Source organism: Macaca thibetana, chromosome 5 (genome assembly GCF_024542745.1).
Source record: "Macaca thibetana thibetana isolate TM-01 chromosome 5, ASM2454274v1, whole genome shotgun sequence".
NCBI classification, from domain to species: Eukaryota; Metazoa; Chordata; class Mammalia; order Primates; family Cercopithecidae; genus Macaca; species Macaca thibetana.
This window is the reverse complement of record NC_065582.1, coordinates 95,820,347-95,842,866: the sequence shown is the minus strand read 5'-3', so window position 1 is coordinate 95,842,866 and position 22,520 is coordinate 95,820,347. Positions and strand designations below refer to the sequence as shown.

Below are 22,520 nucleotides of genomic sequence, written 5' to 3'. Positions count from 1 at the left end.
GACTTGAAAAGCAAGCTGATTTTCATCCTGCCTTCTCAAGGAGTGCAATATGTTTTAAATACTACTTTTACCTGCTTTTTAACTTTCCATGAAAAAAATAAATAAATATTTTAAGGACACCTGGAAAATTTTGAAATACATTTTATATACATGTGGAGATTAAAGCCAAGAGACTAAAAAAAAGTCACTTTTTATTTTGATTTTTTTTGTTTTGTTTTGTTTTGTTAACTATGGCGCTCAGTCCAATATTCTCTCTGCATAGTTTTAATGCAGTCTTACTAATGTAACCAGAATAACTCTTCACTGATAATGAGAAATTAACAGCTGAAGAAAATCAATACCATAAATAGGTAATATAATTTTAATGAAACGCCACAATCTGAAGGTTCTATATTGAATTAGTATCTGGAGAGTGTGTGCATAGATGATTGTGGGAAGGAATTCTAAACATCAGTCTTCATCACAGTTACATTTACATGCATGAGAAACAGGACTCCTACTTACACTAAGATTAAACCTAATTAGTATCTATGTAGAAAAGAGTGAAGATGGGAAAACAAAGACAAATGTGAAGAGAAAATGACTGATAATTAACCAAAATTGAATTAAAGACATCAATTCACTGAGCGCTAAGCATTAGTAACTACAAATAAATAAACAAATTAATTAATCAAATTGATGTTGGTATTTGAAAAAAGAAAAGCTTAAATAGCAAGAAACTAAACTTCACCTCCAGAATATAGCAAAATGAGACTATATTAAACACAAAGTGTAAGAAAAAAATAAGTAGAGATAAATAAAACAGAAAACTGAAAAACAGAGAAAGTTAACAAAGTCTAAAATTATTAATTTTTAGGAAAGATTTTGATAAACCACTAGCAAGACCATTAAAAAAATTTTTTTTTTATTATACTTCAAGTTCTGGGATACATGTGCAGAACGTGCAGGTTTGTTACATAGGTATACATGTGCCATGGTGGTTTGCTGCACCCATCAACCTGTCATCTACATCAGGTATTTCTCCTAATGCTATCCCTCCCCTAGCCCTCCACACCCTGACAGGCCCTGGTTTATGATGTTCCCCTGCTTGTGTCCATGTATTCTCATTGTTCAACTCCAGGAAGACTATTTTTAAAAAATATAGAAAACAAAATTTGCCAGTATCAGAAATTAAAAATAATACATATCCTCCACACACACAAAATATTCTACTAGAAATTCTAACACTGAAATAAAGCAAAGAATAAAACACAAAGAATTTGAAAAGGAAGAAGCAAAAATGTCTTTATTTCTCAATACATAATAATGTACATAGAAAATCCTATGAAATCTAAAACTTTTAAGTTAATTAGTAAGCTTATAGCCTATATTTGAAAGTAATTATGTTTCTTTATAATAGCAATAAAAAATTAAAACCTGAAATAAAACATAATATCAAATACCCAGAAATAAATCTGCAAAATGTTGCAAGACATTTACACTAAAAATTATGAAACATTGACCCAGAGTATTTAAAGAAGAACTAAATAATGGAGAGATATATGTTCATGGTTTTCAAATTTTAGTCTTAAGATATCCACTTTTCATAAATTGATTTATAGATTTAATATAATAATCAAAAATCTTAAATTTTTAAATTGTTTTTAGAGCCTCTTGAAGAAATTGATAAGCTGATCCCAACATTGTGTAGAGATCTTATAAAGGCACAACAATTGAAAGAACAAAGAAAAAAATTGGATGAAATATTTTACCTGACTTCAAGGCTTTTTTGATATTGGCGTAAGGATTGACAAATAGATTCATGGGACATCATTAGGAGTCCAGAAATCAACCCACACAGAGTGGGGTTGGTTATTAACTGACATGCCAATCAATTCAGTGGTGAAATGTTTAAACAATATTGCTGAACCAACTGGGTGCCGGTATGGAATGAAAACAAAAATAACTTTTATCTCTAACCACACACAAAAATTAATTCAAGATTGATCACAGACTTAAACTAAAATGTTAGAATTAGAAATCTTTTAGAGGAAAACAAGAGATTATCTTCATAACTTCAGGATATATAAAGATTTCTCAGGTACAAAAACATTTTGGACTTTCGCAAAATTAAAATGTTCTGCTCATTAACATACAACGTTAAGAAATAGACAAACTACAAACTGAGCAATAAATTCTAAAACATATAAATATGTGCAATATGTAAAGGGTTCAGAGAATACACATATTTAAAAACTCTTACAAAGCAACAGTATGAAACCAAAAACAATTTTAAATGGTTGAAAGCCTTGTCCAGACCATTCACGTAAGAAGATATATAAGTGGCAAATAAACTGTGCAACTTTATTAGTCCATAGAAAAGTGCAAATTTAAATTACAAGGGGATGCCAATCTGTACCCACTAGATTGGCTGAAGGCAAAGGTTGGCAATACAATTGCACCTCTGATACTTTGCTGGTTGGAATGTAAAACATACAGTCGCTTTGGAGAGCTGTTTGGCAATTTTTTACCAAGTTAAATATCTACTTACCTCGTATACCCCACCCATTTCACTCCAGAAAAATGAGAATGGATAGCCACATGAATTCTTGTACAAGAATATTCATAGCAGCATTATTCCTCATATCCAAAACTGGAAGCAACTCTAATGCCCATCATTTTGAGGATGGTTAAATGAATTTTGGTACAGCAGAATATTATTGAGCAAAATAAGTAATGAGCTATTGAAATATGAAGAAACACTGTGTTAAGTGAGAAAAGCCTGACATTTAAAAATGAGTAATACTGTATGATTCCATATATTTTAAGTCCAGTAAGTACAAAACTAAGCTATAGTGATCAAAATCAGACAGTGGTCACATCTATTTGTCTGGGGTAGATTGTCTGGAAAGTGACACAAAATAACTTTTAGTGGTAATGGAAATATCCATTATCTTGTTTTGAGTGACAGTAACAGTGGAATACAATAAACAATCCTTTAAGCATGTGAGATCTGTTTATTTTATTATATGTAAATTAAACTTCAGTAAAAATTACAATATAGAACAACCCATCAAATATTTTAAGACAAAAACGGTAAAGGAAAGGATAAAGAAAAAAAAGCAATTTACACAAATATCATAATTTTAAACTAAACACATAATTGAATCATAATGATTTAGAGATTACTGAGTCGTAAACAAAAGGTGAGAATTTAATTTGGTGGCCACTGAGAACCCAAATTTTAAAGTATATTAGAATCTCTAGGAGAGCTTTTTAATAATTGGAATGCCTGGGCCTCATTCCAAAACCATTCAATCAAAATTTTTGCAGGGTGCGTGGCAACATATATATATTTAAAACTTCACAGGTGCTTCTGATAAGCCAGCTTTGTTCCTTGATAAGGCATCTGGAAACAATAAATTTCAACAGGTCTCCTCTTCCACATCTCTGATTGACAGTTCTGTTTCCCCTGCCAGAACACTCCAAGCAATGCAGAATTCATGACTTTTTGATGCAGCTTTTTTCACTTTTAGACATTGAACATTTCTAGTTGTCAAAAAGTTTACATGAAACTGAAAACACACACATTGATAAAAATGAGTCATTTTCTGGAATAATATAAGTAATCTGTTTTGCTTATAATCGTTTATCAAGAAGTCAATAAAATCATACCTCTCTAAACTTACCCTAGATGTCTACTGCTTAAGCACCGCAAGCAATTTACCATTTTTGAATTTGATGTTAATTTCAGATACCTCACCTTTCTGAGTGCCTTTATCCCTAGCTATTCTGGTTTTTCCATCTCTCTGTATAAGAAGATAAGACCTGACATATTTACTGATTACAAAATATGCCTCGTGTTGTCTTGTTGCTGTAGAGAGATGTGAGATATTTAACTCTTTATAAATACAAAACTCTTGTACTGTACTTTCTTTCTCATAATTTTTGCTTTTCAATTTTATGTTTTATCTTCATTGTGTTAATGATACTGACCAACCCTTCCAGTTTTGCATTGTTCTCAATTGGCTTAACATGCTGGTCATGATTTCAACCAAATGCCTTCCAAGAGGAGGCATTGTCAAACAGGTGGATTATGGTATTGAAAGAGGCTCGTAAAAGGCAATTGGCAGTCGTTCCAGGTAGACTCACCGTCAGAGAGGTCTAAGCAAAGAATTAAGACAGATATATCTGACAATGGCTAGATGCCATAATAAAAGAGTCTTGCAACAGAAATAATACAGAAACCAGAAAGTTATAAGAGGAGGTGCTCCTTAGAATAGAAAAATAGTAGGTAAATTTTTTTAATGGAATTATTTTCTTTTGAGAGTACTGATGAGGGAAAAATTAAATTTCTGGGCTGGAAAACCTGAGTAGAACTGATTTACTAGAATGAAGCAAACAGTAAGGTTGACAATGTGCTCCTCATCAAATGAGCTACTTGAGTTCTTTAAGTTTCCTTGCCTAGTAACAATAACAACCCAATACTGGGATGGATATAGTGGTAGATCTATTAGAATGGATTCAGTTGTAGAGATTGGAGGGATACTTCAGTGACAGGGAACTAAACAGTTTATCATGATAATGATGCAGATACATGAACTTAATGAAAATAGTTATTCTCTTAACCATATCCTCATCTCTACTTCTATTCATGTGTTGGTTCATTCTGAATCAAGTTAGCAGACCCTGGTGACCTAAAGCCTATCCTGACAGGATTGTATTAAAGAAAGAAAAGATAATTCCCTGTGTGTGTGTATGTGTGTGTGCGTGTATATATATATACATATATATACACACATATATATACACACATATATACGTGTATATATGTATATACATATATATGATATGTATATATATGATATATATATGATACACATATATATGATATATTATACATAGGGATTTTTATCGATACATCAAATATTACATGTTGTTTGGGTCCTTTTCCATTCTTAAACCAAATAATTTGGTCAAGTATATGGAGGGCTCCGAGTTACCACCCTGAGTTACATGATGACTCTTTGGTAGAAAGGTGAAGGGTAGGCATACATAGACACATGTACTTCCTTTTTTGGTTTGAAAGCTATCTTACTTATAAGAATAATTAAGAAAATTATAATTGTTATATTATAATTCATTATTTTTAAATCACTTTTAAAACATACCCTTTGAAAGTTTAGTTTATATATTTTTTTGTTTCATTTAGTTTTGGTCAGCTAAAAATTATTTTGTGGTCTTAGCCTTTCTGTTATTTTCTTACAGTTTCAGGATAGCCTTTACTATTCTACAACAAGGTTGTTGACCTTATATAAATCTTCACTGTAATTTGTTAAACTGTTTCTGAAAATCAGAGACCTAGATATGCATAATAAGTATTGACAAAAGGGCATAGAAATGACTAAATCCAGTATGCTGGGTAGATATGTACACTTTTTGTTACCCATATACACAAAAACAAAGAAAAAAATCAACTTTAGGAATGAATCAGAGGGTTATGTATGGGCTCCTCTGCATACTGAAAACATTGATTTAATGTTTTCAAACTGGAGTCAGTACATAGTCTAGTGATCTAAGCTACTTAAGCACCACTCTTCACCGTATCACTCTTTACTTACAATTTAATTGCCACATGTCCTTTTGAAATGAACATTGAAGGACCATCCTCATGAATGCATTCCTAAGAATCACAATGTTTATTCTGTGTAGTCTTGCTGTAGGTTTAATCAAGACCCATGAAATGGACACATTCCTCTTAATTGATTGCAAATGTTTATGATTACCCAGAGAGTGTTTTCAAATGTCTGATGACTATAATATTACTGACTTTCTCTCTAGGCAGTCTTAAATCTGTTTATTACTCATTTGGCTACTTTCCAGCTTTCAGTTGTCTCATTTACTTCAATGTGCATCAATAAGCATATAATTAATCCAAACAACTTATTGAACTATTTCCTTTGCATTAGTATATATGATGTTAAGCAGGTAAAATTTATCTATTCTACCACTTTGGATTTATTCATCAGTAAAATGTTCTTAACAAATATTGATCAGTATCACTGTAAAGATGCCTCTTATAGTGAAATATTGTGATCTCATGCTCAGATCACAAGTTATTATCAAATAGAAATTCAGTCTCAGTGATGGTCCACTGTTGCCAGACCTTGTCACTTCAAAAATCTAGTATACCATATAATTATCATTATGTTTTAAGTACAAAGTAAAAATGCAGCACAAATGCCAACAAAATCATAAATGACTCAAATTCTTTTTGAAGTGAGGTTTTTTCTAAGCAAGGTTTTTTAAATGGCTTATGGTTAAAAGTTTTATTTTCTCAGGAAGCAAGCCATTTATAAAGTATGTTTTGCTATTCACATGTTGGGAAAAGTCTCTTCAGTTCAATGATGTATCTCATGTATCCAGCAGTATGACATACTCTTTATTTTTAAAAAAGTCCAAGGTTTCAACTATTAATTTTAATGCTTGGCATTCTGTCATAATTTCAGAAACACCAAGACTGGCTGAATACAGTGCTGAAGCCTTTTTCTACTCCAAGTGGGGTCTTAAAATGTATTACATGATTAAAACAATTAAATGTGCCTAATCTACACAGAGGAGGAAGAAATGAATAGAGGAGAAAAATCAGACACAAAAACTTAGTGACATATCTCTTTTCCTATTGAATTTATTATTTTAAAAGTGATATTTCAAAACAATAATCAGACTGAGAATTACTATTTTGATGTATTCCAGAGAATGCCACTAAATTTTGTTAAATTGCACCTGTAGTTTGAAAAATGACTAGTATTGCAGGATACTTCTATCTGTAATACAGTTTGTGGTATCATCAGATGGTATACATAATATAGTCCATGAGGGCAAGAATTGTTTATTGTTTTGCTCAACATTCTCTTCCAAGTACCTCTCACAGTGCTTGGCACGTGGTAAGCAAAGACTTGAAAGAGATTTATTTGTTTTATTTCTTAAATTTTTAACATTGATACATATGACATGTATATATCATATTTTCAGGGTACATATGATAATTTGATAAATTCATGTAATCAAATCAGGGTAGTTGGGATATCTATCACCTTAAATATTTATCTTTTCTTTGCAATAGCAACATTTGAATTGTTTTCTTTTGGCTATTTTGAAATGTACAATCAATTGATCTTAACTATAGTCACCCTACTGATTTATTGAGCACCAGGTCTTATTTATTCTAAGGGTATAATTTTACCCATTAATAAGCCTCTTTCCATTCCCTTAACCCCCCTACCATTCTCGGCCCCTGGTCACCACCAGTCTGCTCTCTATCTTCATGAATTCCACTTTTATATCTTGAGAAATATCTACTTGGATGCTGACCACTGGTATGGAATGAGCAATAGTGGGTCATATTTCTAATTAAAAGTCTTTTTTGGGGTCAGTTTAGAAATATGCTTATATATTAAATTCTAATATTTCCTAGGATTTTTTTCTACCCTAATCTACTTTGATATAAACCATTTTAGTAGAGAGATTAAAATTAATCTTACTTTACAGATGATAGTAAAGTCATTATTTTACATGATTTAATATAATGAATCATTAAGCTTCAATCAGCCACTACCTCTTGGAGGATTGTTGTGGGAAGCTGGCCTAAATAAGTAACACAATACAGATATCTGAGAAATTGATGGTTGCTAGAATGTTATAGACATCAACCTTTAGTTCCCGTCAATATTTTATTCCATTTTCCTATAAAAAAAAGATGGCAGAAGAAAATCAAGATAAATGTTGTTATTAGCATTATCACATTAAAATATCATTTCCTGTTTAAATGTTAATTCTTTCCATTGAACTGGAAGCAACTCAAGGACAGGAACTGAGCCTTGATCTTCCTTATCAAAGTATCAGATATTTACTTTAAAAAATGTATTAATAAGACCCTTTCTCTTACAAGTAGCAGAAGTTTACTTCAGAATAGCTTTTTTAAAATTGACTCATGTAGTCTGAAAGTCTAGGGAACAGCTGCCTTGACTCTGTTTCACTTTAGTTACTTTCACACTAGACATGTTGGCTCCTGCAATCGCAAAACTACTACATTGGGACAACTTGTGATACACAAGAAAGACCACTTCTTGTAGATTATCCATAATTCACATTTCAATCTTCACTGTAATTTGTTAAACTGTTTCTGGAAATCAGAGACTTAGATATGCATAATAAGTATTGACAAAATATCTTAGCATGGAAATGACTAAATCCAGTATGCTGGGTAGATATGTACACTTTTTGTTACCCTTATGCACAAAAACAAAGAAAAAATCAACTTTAGGGATGAATCAGAGGGTTATTTATGGGCTCCACTGCATACTGAAAACATTGATTTAATGTTTCCAAACTAGAGTCAGTACTAGCCTTTAAAAAATTACTTAGGCCAAGGACATGGAGAGTTCAAACTAACCAGCCCAGGACACATGACCATCCAGCAATGCAACCTAGAGAGTTGAGCACATGTGGAAAACAAGGGATGCATCCAGATTTATTTCTTAAATGTAAAGTGGCATCTTGTGGTTTGAATAAAGGAAAGGAAATATTGGGAAGATTAAAAATAAAAGACACCAACTACTTAGCCACCAGTCTAACCCTATTAACTTAGAACTACGATTATACTGGTGGCTAAGTAAGAATCTAAACCTAGTTTTCTGACACCAAATGCAGTGTGTTTTCCCCTAGATAAAAGAGTTGTTTTATAAATGAAAGGTGGAAACGTTGACTGCAAATTACTTATAAAGGCTTTGCATAGCATCAAAGTGCCCCGAAAACCAAAACAATAACTTTCGACTTGATAAATATAAGGAAAAATTAGGATGGACTCTGTCCAGTGCCACCCAAATCCCCCTTCAAAACTGAAGGCTATCTTCTCCCAAATGCTGAGAGGGCTTGCTGCTGACTACCTTCCTTATGAATTACCTACCCTCAGCTTAGGAGAACCACCTCACCAAAGGCCACAGGGGGGTGTAAAATTCCTCCTTCCACCAGTGCTAATTTGGGATAACTCTGAAGACCATCCCACTTCCAGAGCTCACTGCAGGGCTTCGCTGAGACTGCATTGTAGCCCCAGGTCTCCCTCTGCTGGCTCCTTCTTGCTCCCTTCCCTTGTGGCACAGTGTTATTCCCAAGAGCAGTCCCTGATAGATTTTCTGATCTCCAATCTCCACCCCAGAGTCTGTTTCCTGGGAACCCAACCTTCTACAGTTAATACGCTTTTCTTAGGCCTAAAGGATAATTAAATAGTAACTAAAACAATGAAAGGTTTTCAGGGAAAGTATTTATGTGTTTGCTATCTTTTTATCTAAAATTTTCCTCTATTTTTAAACAAAACCTCACACTACTTTTTAGCATGGAAATGTCTATACCTTACCCTCTCATACAGTCTGTATGGGAAAAAAATCACTAACATCAGTGATGATATGCTAATCCAGGTTCCTCCAATAACTACTTTTAAGAGAGGCAAGCAGAGTTAACTAAGAGATTATAATCTTGGCAGTGTGCAGAATGTTTTCAGTATATACATTAACTGAGAGGAGACAGAATTCATAATCTTTGATTTTTCTCAAAAGAGTCTGTAATACAAAGTTAAGAAATTGGAGCACTGGTTCCCAGATGGTCTCTTAAGAAGCATCAAGTGAGAAAAAATCCCTTGTTTTTTTTCCTGAGAGTTTCTGATTCCATAGAAATGGGATTGAGCAAAAATCTTCATTTTCAACAAGTTTTCCAGATGACTCCAAAATAAAACTCGGTGGATTACAATTTGGAAAAATACAGACTTATGGATTAAAATATAGTTCTGCTAGTTTCTATTGCTGGTGTATCACATTACCACAAATTTAGAGGCTTAAACAATACAAGTTATTAATAGTATTTTTTAGATCAGCAGTCTGAAATGGAATCTCAGTGGGCTATAATCAGTGTCAGCAATGCTGTGTTCTCTGGTGGTTCTAGGGAAGAGTCAATTTCCTTGCCCTTTCCACCTTCTAGAAACAACCCGTCTTTCTTCACTCAAGGTCCCTTTCCCCATCTTCAAAGTCAGCAGCCTTGCATCTCTCCAAAGATGCTGAGTCTCAACACATTCTTCAGGAGTTAGAGCTCCCTTTGATGCTCCTGTTCTGTCTCCCTCTTCCAATTTTAAAGACTGTGATTACACTAGAGCCACCCAAATAATATGGGATAATCTCCCTATTTTAAGGTCAGACAATTAACAGCTTTAATTCTATCTGCAACCTTAATTTTTCTTTGCTGTGTAACATAGTATATTCACAGATTACAGGAATTAACATGTGAGCATTTTGGGGAGACCAATATTCTACCTAACACAAGTTCCTTTAGAGTGCCATGGAAAAAACGTCTTCCCCCTCCCCCAATCTTATGTTTAATAACTCAGTTAATGAGCCTTCCACCACCTGATGTTATGTAATTGTCTGGTTAATAGAATTAATTACTGGAAACTATGGAAACTTCTTTTAGCTTTCTGTTATCCATAAATAGCACCTAGTCACACCCCCTCACCTGGAAGCACCTTGAGGTCAGGAACCATATACTCTTTATTTCTGAAACACAGGGAACTCATCTCATTGACTTCCAGCTATCTATACAGATAATATAGCTGAATGATTGTGATGTGTGATATGTTCATGTTCAATGAACAAAACCAAAGGCCTACTCTCTTTTATTTTTTATTTTTTACTTTTTAGAAATGAGTCTCTCTCTGTCACCCAGGCTGGAGTGCAGTGGCTCCATCTCGGCTCACTGCAACCTCTACCTCCTGGGTTCAAGTGATTCTCCTGTTTTAGCCTCCTGAGTAACTGGGACTACAGGCATGCGCCACCACACCCGGCTAATTTTTTGTATTTTTAGTAGAGATGGGATTTCACCATGTTAGCCAGGCTGGTCTCAAACTCCTGACCTCAGGCAATCCACCTGCCTCAGCCTCCCAAAGTGCTGGGATTACAGACATGAGTCACTGCGCCCAGGCTACTCTCTTTTTTAATGACTCTTTTACACAGAGCAGCTCATAAAGAGCATGACTCGGAATCTTCTCCCATTGAACTTACCAATTGCCACATAACATGGGTATTTGGTGTCATTTGCTCAAATAAGCAAAACTATTTATGCTTAACTTCTGCATTCCATGAGACTACCTTGCAATTTATACTTGCCATTTTGGGTAGGTAGCCATCAGTAAAATTGAAGCAATCTGGTCTATTGGTAGGAAGAACGGTGGTCTCTTAACAAAGAGTCATGTTCTATTACTAACTATAAAAGAATTACCATATGTTAGACCCTACACTAGATTTTGTATATATACAACAAACACACACAGACACTTTTGCGAAATCAATCTTTGAAGACTTCTATAAGATAAATATTTTTTGCTGGGAGTGATGGCTTACGCCTGTAATCCCAGCGCTTTGGGAGGCCGAGGCAGGTGGATTGCCTGAGCTCAGAAGTTCAAACCAGCCTGGCCAACATGATGAATCCTTGTCTTTACCAAAAATACAAAAGTTAGCCTGGCATGGAGGTGTGCACCTGTAGTCTCAGCTACTCAGGAGGCTGAGGTGGGAGGATCGCTTAAGCCTGGGATGTGGAGGTTGCAATGAGCTGATATCATGCCACTATACTCCAACCTGGTTAATAGAGTGGGACCCTGTCTCCAAAATATATATAAACAAATAAATTATTTATTTACAGTTGAGGAAAACTTTTCAAAAAATTTTAGTTACATATCTAAGAAGTGACCACCAGAATTCCAGTGTAAGGAAACAGAGGGGTTATAGTGGTCTTTTGTCACATCATTTTTCAGTATGTATATCACTCTGATCAAAAATTAAAGCTAAAAAACATTATATAGTTTCAAATTAAGGAGAATTAATTTACTAGACCAATTTATTTATTTAAAAAAATTTTGAGGCGGCATCTCACTCTGTCACCCATGTTGGAGTGCAGTGGCACGATCTCAGCTCACTGCAACCTCCACTTCCCTGGTTCAAGCCATTTTCATGCCTCAGCCTGGGTAATTTTATGTATTTTTAGTAGAGACGAGGTTTACCATGTTAGCCAGGCTGGTCACGAACTCCTGGCCTCAAGTGATCCGCCCACTTCAGCCTCCCAAAGTGCTGGGATTTCAGACATAAGCCAGCGCGCCCAGCCCCAATTTAAAGCATACAATCAAACGCGTCACTTCCAGACTTAAACTGCTTTTCATTCTGCTCTCGTATCCAGTCATCCACTTAAGGCAGATCCTCTGCTTGAAACTTTTGATAGATTAAAGCTGTATTTAGAATAAAATTAAAACCTCTTCCTGTGTCTCACAGAGATCTACATAACCTAACTCTTCCTCTCCATCCAGCTTCATGTCTCACTAGCTAGGCTGCAACCACAGTGGCCTCCTATAGGTTTTTCATCCACAGGCTCTTTAATATCCTGGGTATTTTCTGAGCTGTTGCCTTTCTCCTTATCTCTTTGCTTGGATAATGTCTTCTTATTCCTTTACCTCAGAGTTTAAATACGAGTTTTGCAGAGAAACCGTCCTCTAACGAAAATAGATCCTCCTCCTCACCCTATTATCATCTACCAATGCACTCATTGTTTTCTTCCAAACACTTAGTGTGCTTTGTGGTTTTTTAGTTTGTTTACTTGTTTATTGTTTGTTTTAATGTGTGGATGGGTATTCATTGATGTGCTCTGAGCTCCTAGCATTGTGTCTAATATTCAACAAATGTTTTTGGAGAACAAGTTTTTTTTCTCAAAGTGAGGATGCAAACTAGCACTGGTATTTTATTTTTGTAATCAGAAGATTTCATAGAGGGTAAGTAATCTGAAACTTTATTCTCTAGTCATGCTCTGCTTTCTGAGCATCTTGGATCTATTTCAATGTAACTTTTGTTTTGTTTGCCTTGTATTCAGATGTACACTTTAAGTAACTCAAAGAACAACTTACAATTTGAAATCAATAATATGCTCTGTCTGCTCTGACATGTTTTTTTTTTTTTTTCTTTTTCTTTTCTTTTTTTTTTTTTTTTTTTTTTTTTTTTTTTTTTGAGACGGAGTCTCACTCTGTCACCCAGGCTGGAGTGCAGTGGGATGATCTCGGCTCACTGCAACTTCCAACTCCCGGTTCAAGCAATTCTTCTGCCTCAGCCTCCCAAGTAGCTGGGACTACAGGCGTGTGCCACCACGCCTGACTAATATTTGTATTTTTAGTAGAGACAGGGTTTCACCATATTGGCCAGGCTGGTCTCAAACTCCTGATCTCATGATCTGCTGCCTCGGCCTCCCAAAGTGCTGGGATTACAGGTGTGAGCCACCACACTGGGCCTCTCACATGTATTCTAAAGGTGTATTGATTCTGGGGTGAGGCGCAAGCTTGTGTATTTTTGATAAATTTCTCAAATGATTCTGATTCATATCAAACTTTAAGAACATCTGCTTAGCGTGTACATAGTCTCGTTATTGTACTTCTACCTGTATCAACCAAATTCCATCAAATTTAACCATTTGCTTAATTCATGCTTCAGAGTCTTACACCCTTTTGTACATTCTGACTTGGATATTGAATGAATATACAATACCTTTATTATTCCAGCTCTTTTATTTCATCCTCTGCCTTAGCTGAGGATTTTATTCTTTTAACCTGCTTTGATAGTAACATCCTGGGTTTACAATATAATTAATGATAAGAAATGTAAGATAGAATTTACACAGTATATATGTTGTAAAGATTTTGAAAGTCATCAGATAACGAAACATATAATATTTATAACAACTATTTTAAAATGAAAGCAATCAGAAGAAGAAAGCAAAATTGTTATTTTAGTCAATTTGTAACTTTTTAAATATAAATGTTTATAAGAGTAAACGTAGTTTCCAAATTTTTGGCTATTTGTTTTCCTGTTCTGTGGGTTTACTTATTGCTTTTTCTGGTTTGTATGTTGAAAAATATGTAATTTAACTATTGCCATTGAGAGGCAAATTTTACATGCAGGCAAACAGGCAAACACACACTATTAAGGATTTTGAGATCTAGTCTACTCATAAGTTCCCTACGATCCCATTTACTTGTTTCTCTGGTATTTGCCCTTTAAATATTTTATTCTTTGGATATGTAATGAAAAACATAGTTTATGATATAGTAAAAGAAAATCTACCATATTAAGATTATAACATAATCTATATTAAGCTTGTATTGTGCCAGATACTTAATTCAGATATCTTCTTCTATAAACAAGCAATCTGATACCACGAAGAAATATTTGTGATATTTCAGATACTCATTGTTACTCAAATACACATCAAAGTACAAATGATAAACTCTTTAGATTGAATTTTACTTTTCTTATTTAAATGTGACATGGATACTGAACGTTTTAATTTGATAAATTTCTAGAACTGCTTATTTTGGAATGAGTATGTAAATATTTTGCTGTACATCATAAATTCAAAAATGTTGCTTAACATTTTCTAAAATGCTGAAATAAGTATTGAAAAAATATGTTTTGCACATTAAATATGTTCTCCTTACTAAGACAAATTTGGTGTCTCCTATCAACTTTTCCAAATTTAGCTAAGGAGGTAATACTCATTAGATAGATTAAAATGCAGCTTTTATTTGTGGTCTAAGTGACCTGAGCCCTTCAAAGATAACCTTTCGAAGCTTTCTGTTTAACTGATAAAAGTCAAGTTTAGTGATACTGTTGCCTATTTTAAGAAACATTCATAATCTTGATTCAGATTCATCTGTCATCAATGATATTCATGCTTACATGAGGTTAATACTACCATTTAAAATGCTAAGGAAAATAGGAAATGTCTTTCCCTTATTCATGTTTGGCTCTAGAGAAATGGGGGCATCTCTCCAACCACCTCCCTGTGCCCTCACCCAACATTCCTAGCATGGATATCATTTAGGTTCCATGTAGATATAAAGAAATCTATTTTAAAAATAACAGTTGCTACATTTTTCATGTGAACACATCAAAATGTGCCAAACCTTAAACATATTTGAGAGTTCCATCAGCTACTCAATTAATGATAAGAAATGTAAGATAGAATTTTTACAGTATATACTCAATTGGTAATTGAGTAGCTGATGGAACTCTCAAATATGTTTAAGGTTTGGTACATCTTCAGAAAGCCTACAATGTGGAACGATATTCTGATATAGGTGAAATAGCTTATGCCTTCCTTCTGTACAATAATTCACATGTATTTTGACGGGCTTTTGATGTTTCCAGATATCCGTGGAATACAAGAGTTCTTGGACAAAGTGTCTCAGCAGGGAATGGATGTTGCACTTCAGAAGGTAGAAAACAACATCAATAAAATGATCACCACTCTCTTTGACACCATGAGAATAGAAGAACTGAATCGCTATCGAGACACTCTTAGGCGAGCGATCCTTGTTATGAATCCTGCCACAGCCAAATCCTTCATTACTGAGGTAAGTGAAAGTTGTCTTGGGGTGAGAGTTGTGCAAAAAAATTAAAAGCTTTGGAATAGACCCTACAGAGGAGATGAAAATTAAGAGCAGTGCAAAGGAATTAATTACACAACTTTTGTTAACACTAATGGAGGTAGCATAGTGCTTGCTCGCTCATCTCATTTACCCCTTACTGTCCAGTTAATTGCTGAGAACATTTGTATTTATATATGTTTGGGCACATAGACAGAACAATTTTAAGAAGTCTTATAGAAGTTTAAAAGTGCCGTTGACCTGAATGAATCTGGTAAGATCAAGAATAAATTCACAAGTGCATAGCTCTCTAACTAATCCTTAGTATTTTTTGTAATTTAAAATTTTACTTCTGAAAAAAGAAATGTACTTGAATCAGGATATTATTTCATAAACATGATTACTGTTACAAAAACATATACAGATTTATATCTTCCCTGTGAACTTTGTACCAACACAAATAATTGTCTGAAACTCCATAAAGTGATGACTACTCTACATTTTATGATGCTACATCCTCAAATTTTTAATTGTATCTGTTCATTTAGTTAGAAGCTCTGAAATTTAGTAAAAATATAATTAAGACTTTTCAGTGATTGGTGTAACATTTCTATGTTCTGAAATGCCTGCTATTGCCTTGTAAAAGTTTATTGTCAAGTCTTTTTGCCCTACTTCAAGTTTTTAATGTCACGTAGTGGTAGAACTGGTCATGACGTTACATACTTTTACATGGGATTTTAAAAAATATTTTAAATTTGGGAGGGAATTTATTTGTTTAATACTTTCTTTTTTTGCCTTATTTCACTATTATGCTTCTGTTAGCTCCTGAAGTACTGCTATAAAGCTTCCAAATTAGGAACATGTTAGAAGTTCTTTGACACTCACTATATAGTTGGTATCAAAAAACATAAGGCAGAATATAAATCACTGAGAAGGGTAAAACTTGTGTAAAACCGTCAGTAATACCAATTTTTTCATTTTAATAGGAAACTTCATTTTGCATTTTAAAGACAAATATAAACATTTTACTTTTTGAGTTCAGCAAATGACTTAGAGAATCTTATTGAACTACTATATTTTTTTCATAATATAAAATATTTCCAGTTTTAAAGAAGTTGGTTCCTTCCTTCAAGAAATACAAATCTGGAAGGTGGAAACAAGTTCACAGGGAATGTAATATAAATTAGGATGTTAAAATTGCAATAGATGAGGTTGAAGCATCTATAGTCATTTTTGTTGAAGGAGATGAGAGGAAACTTCACTGAGCAGGTATATTTGAACTAGACTTCGTGTCATGGGTTAGGAATTTACAAAAGAGAAGTGGTATTGATATGGTTTTGCTCTGTGCCCCCACCCAAATCTCATCTTGAATGGTAATCCCCATGTGTTGAGGGAGGGACCTGGTGGGAGGTGAGTGGATCATGGGAGTGGTTTCCCCCATGCCGTTCTCATGAAAGTGAGGGAGTTCTCAGGAGATCTGATTGTTTAAACGTGGCAGGTTCCCCTGCGCTGTCACTCTCTCCTGTTGCCTTGTGAAAAAGGTGCTTGCTTCTCCTTCCACCATGACTGTTAGTTTCCTGAAGCCTCCTCAGCCACGTGGAATTGTGAGAAAATTAAACTGCTTTCCTTTATAAATTGCCCATCTTGGGTAGTTCATTATAGCAGAGATAATGCTAGTGTATTCTTTGCTAGAACTGTCATAGGCTTAAACAACAGAAAGTTTGCATCTCACAGTTCTGGAGACTAGAAATCTAAAATCAAGATGTTGACAAGGTTTATTTATTCTGAGGGGTGTGAGGGAAGGAACTGTTCTAAGCCTCCCTCCTTGGCTTGTAGATGAATTGTCTCTTTCCAATGTCTATTCACATTTTCTTCTCTTCCTGTATGTTTGTGTATCCAAATTTCCCTTTCCTATAAGGACGTGAGTCATTTGGAGGAGGGTTCACCCTAATGACCTCATTTTAATTTGATTACCTCTCTAAAGACCTTATCTCCAAATAAGGTCATATTCTAAGGTACTGGGTATTAGGAATTCAACATATAAATTTGAGAAGGAGGTAATGATGACACAACTTTACCCATAACAGGTGCCATTAGTTGTTATGAGCAAATAAGGCAGAGGAGTATGTTTGAGAGTTCAATTTGGATCATGTAAAATTCGAGCTAACAGTGGATTCTTCATGTGGTCTTAAGTATGTTTCAACACCTATATAGTACTTTCTATCTTCTTACTACTTAGTGCTTTCTTTTCTAAGACCTTTTTAAAAAATGGACTCATAGTCTTCATAAAAAAGCCTTTGAGTTGGTACTAACGTCATCCTTGTTTTGTAGATAAGAAAACTGAGGCATATAGGGTTTAAGTTGTCAAGATGACACAACTAGGAAGAGACAGATCCGGGATTAATTCCAATACATTTGTCTCTAGAGTTTGTGTGCTTAACCTTGGTTCCCAGACAGGTTGGTTATAAATGCATGACTGGAGACCAGGAGAAAGGTCAGTGCTTGAGATGTAGTTTATTTGTTTTTCATCAGTTTAATACACATTGATTTACTAGTTCATTAGTTTTCCAGTTCATCCTAGAAACTATGCTAGGCACTAGTGATAAAATGACAACAAAGATCCCATTCCTCTTCTCAAGTTTATAGCCTGGTGTTGGAGAAGGAAAATGAAAGGGTATCAACGTTATAAGATGCATGTAATGGCAGAACACATACATCTCCGCTGAGCTCCAGAGCCAGCCATGTCTGGTTCCAGAGGTGAAGTATACAGCTGTGAAATGTTGAGGAAGGAGCTTGCTACAGATGGCGTCTTGAAGGAGATGCTTCTTGAGTTGAGCATTAAAGGACATGTGGATTGGATCAGGCAGAAAAGGGTGGGAAGGGCATTCTAAGCAGCAGGAAGACCATAAACAAAAGCACAGAGGCAGGCATACAGCAAGAAGGCAAAGGGCTAGGGAAGGAATGGGTAGAGGTAGGTGTGTTGACTACCCTGTTGAGAAGTTTGGTGATGAAAGTAAGGGTAAATTATGGTTTAAAATTTTTAAAAATCCCATGAGATGGGTATCAGAACCAGGGAAATCTGTTTCATTTTTAGGATAAAACAAGGTGAGCCTTTTTACACAGGTATTGGGAGAGCAACCAGTGATGAAGAGGAGATTGTAGAATGGAAAAAGAGTATTGATAAGCTAAGATCCCAGAGTGTTAGAATTCATGAAGCTCTACCAGGGGACTCATTACCAATAACTGACAATTTTTGCTTCAGAGGTAGACAGAATTAGTTCAGACTTCATTAAAGGAATTTTTGTTGATCAGCCTTGTATTTCTGATCATCAATTTCAACTGATATGATCCTAACTTCTCATCTTGTCCCCCAACCTTGACCCTGAACTTTATACTTACAATAATGTATCCCTTCCATCTTAGTCCCCAAACACATACAATCTATGATCTTTCCTTAGAGACTCTTCTGTCCTTCCCCACTCATCCGGCATTATTTTTAGTAACTTATCTTTTATAATCACTGATTTTATCTCTCCAAACTGTGGACAAGTTATTCCACAGGCATCTTAAGCAGTGATGTAGGAATGGCAGAAAGAATGTGAACTACCACCACCTCTATCCTGACCTAAGCTCACTCTATTACACTGTTCTCTGACCTGCAAGATGGTTCCTGTTTCTCAATTAGTTGTTTTCAGACACATCCCACCTCCTCCATGGGTTCTAGGATTGTTTCTCTTGAGTAGGGAATAGACTCACCCTATTAGTGCTGGGAGCAGTTCATTCAAAAGAGAGGCAGAACTGAATTCAAAAGAGTGCATTGAAATTCTGAAGACATAAAGAGGAATCATTTCTGTGTGACCTGGAGTTTTACTCAGTCTAGTGGAGGAGGCAGCATATAACTAAATACTAGTATGTGAAAGAAAATTCTATAATAGTGATGGATCAATGGTGTTCTGGAATACTGTAGGAGAACTGACTCATGCTACAGAGGGCTTAGCCGGGGCCACGACAAGTTTCGCAGATAAGGTGTGTCACCAGAATCTTGAAAAATAAATAAGAATTATCCAAGCAAACAATGGTGGGCAAACAATTCAGAATGCGTGTGTGTGTGTGTGTGTGTGTGTGTGTGTGTGTGTATGATACATGAACAGAATTAAAAAATCAAATTATAATGAGGGTTTTAAAATTAAAAACAAGAGTTTATGTTTTCCTACCTCCAGTTATTCTTTTCAGAATTAATTATTTATTTTTAATTTTAAAATTTAATTTGTATTTACTTTTAGCATACCCTGTGTATTTGCGTTGTTCAAAATTTAAAACGTTCAACAGGACAATATCCTGCCACTGTTCCTCAAACACCTGAGTTCCTTTTTATGAGACTAATAATGTTTCTTATGTGGCATTCCAAGTATACACACACACACACATTTTTATTATTTTTCTTACATAAATAGTTGTATACTAGGTTTAAATTCTGAGTTTGGATTTTTAAACTTAGTAACTTCTAGGAGATCATTGTATTGAGACCTGTGAAGTGTTCCTAATAATATTTAATGGCTATATATTCCCTTGGTAGATGTATTAGTCCATTCTCATGCTGCTAATAAGGTCATACCTGAGACTGGGTAATTTATAAAGAAAAAGAGGTTTAACGGACTCAGAGTTCCACGGGGCTGGGGAGGCCTCAGAACCATGGTGGAAGGTGAAAGGCACGTCTTACATGGTAGCAGACAAGAGAGAATGAGAGCCAATCCAAAGGGGAAACCCCTTATAAAACCAACAGATCTCGTAAGACTGATTCACTACCAAGAGAACAGTATGAGGGAAACTGCTCCCATGATTCAATTACCTCCCCCGGGTCCCTCCCACAATACATGGGAACTATGGGAGCTACAATTTAAGATGAGATTTGAGTGGGAACACAGCCAACCATATCAGTAGATTAAATGACTCTTAGCTCTTTAATTTTTTGTTTTAATTTTTACTTACTCTAGTAAATATTATTGGTTGATTTATTAGTTTATCTCTTACCTACCTTTTCTTATATGGTAAGTAATGATTTACTTCATATACTTCACCCACACCTGCATGTCCTCTCAATATATAACTACTTATAGTATAATTTTAAATAACTTTATATAACACAATTACACTTCTATTACCATACCAACTACTGTTGACAGTATAGTATCTGTAAAGACAATATACTAGTTGTAAAGGTTCATTCACTATTTTTCCACTCTTCTACCTCTTAGCTTCCATGATCCACAGATTTATCTTTATAACGAGTGTGTTGGAAGAATGTATTTTCTATTCTGTTACCAGAAATAAATTGTTCATACCTTGACTAAAAGTTGGCTTTATAAGATGAAAATCTGTAATTTGCTTATATTTTATCACTATAAATATTGTTGACTGTACAACAAAGTATTAAGGTATGATTATGTTTAGGTTTTCAGCTTCAGGTTTTTTTGTTTGAGTTATTACTTTTCTTACTTTTCTCTTCATTTCATCTTTGGCTACTAAAATTCTAAATTCTTGTTATCAATAACAAATCTCCAAAATCCCCATTTCCTGACTGCAGCCTTTCCTCCCAAAGCCCCCCCCCCAACACCACTTCCTGCTCTGTTTCTGGTGTATCCCTAAAAATCAGATAAATTCTAGTGAGTCAGATCCACAAATTCCTGGTTCCTGTGTCTTACAATTTCTTAGTTTCCTGCTTTGCTGGGAAATATCTTGAAGTAACTTCTGAAGGAAGAGTGTTTTGCTTTTTTTTTTTTTTTTCTTACAGAGAAAACATCTGTGGTAATAAGCTGTGTAGAGGCAAGAATTTTAGTGCTGTTGGCCACAAGTTCAATTATAATGAATCAACAATGAGTATTAAATAAAGTGCCTTTAAATAGAAATGCATAAAACCAAAGACTGGCAGGGACCAAACTCTGTATTTCCCCTAGGAGTAGTGATTTGACATTCACGAATGCAGTGTTCGTGGGAATTTTATAGAACCTAACTACTGTGAATGACAAGCATCCACAATCATTGTCATTATTTTCACTTAAGTCCAGAAAATGTATTCATTCTAACTTAACCCTTGATGAATAATGTAGTTAATTATAAATTCCTAAGTTAAAAAATGATTTACCTCAGAACATCAATAGCATTAATTCATTACATAATGGTAATTTGATCATTTAGATTGAGTAGATAGAAGATGGATATGGTCATTTTACTGGAGATGGTACAAGATTTTGCATGTGTATTTATGTTACCTTGCTCTTGGATAATCATGGCGACATTAGTTGCCCCAGTTCACCTAGAAAATTCACCTATTTATTTAGAAGAGAATCCTATGCTTCTTACTTTTTTAAAAGGGATAAATGTCAGCTTTCAAGAACATTTTGCATGTGACAGCATGTGAGAATCAACATACATTTAAGTACAATCAGTCTGCTTTATTAACTGATTTAGTTTTTGCAATTTCACCTATTCACTAAACTTTATATGTAATTCCAAAATCAATCCTCAGGGCACTTTCCTGATCATATATTTGCAGAGCTCAAAAACTTTAGTTGTTAGTAATTAAGGTCAAATAAAGCTGCTCTCTGCATTCTTGTTTCAGCTCCTCTATGGCAAGCATGTGTTCTTTGCTCAATCTATTTATTTAGTGCCTTTTTCAATTTTTTGTGCTTTCATCGGTAATTTCCCTGTTTAAAATGTCATCCAAACATGGTGCTAAAGTGCTGGTCTAGTGTCCCTGAGCACCAGAAAGCTGCGATGTGCATCACACAGAAAATACCTCTGTTAGATAAACTGTGTACAGGCAAGAGTTATAGTGCTGTTGGCTTTGAGTTCAATGTTAATGAATCAGCAATGCGTATTACATAAAGTGCTTTTAAATATAAATACAAAAAAGGCAGAGGCTTACAAGGGACCAAACTATTCCCCTAGGAGCAATGATTCAGTGTTCATAAACACAGTGTTCATAGGATTTTATAGAACCTCACTACTGCGAATGACAAGAATCCTCTATGTTCTCATA

General features: G+C 34.7%; 1 protein-coding gene across 4 annotated transcripts in view; it reads left to right on the top strand.

Annotated features, from left to right (window-relative positions):
- Nucleotides 1-22,520, top strand: part of GRID2 (glutamate ionotropic receptor delta type subunit 2) — a 1,531,999-nt gene that overhangs the window by 799,528 nt on the left and 709,951 nt on the right. For all 4 annotated transcript variants that reach the window (XM_050790431.1, XM_050790433.1, XM_050790430.1 and 1 more), the window contains exon 4: nt 15,264-15,469. In XM_050790431.1, the coding sequence (XP_050646388.1) occupies nt 15,264-15,469 (206 nt within the window). The remainder of the gene's footprint in view (nt 1-15,263; nt 15,470-22,520) is intronic.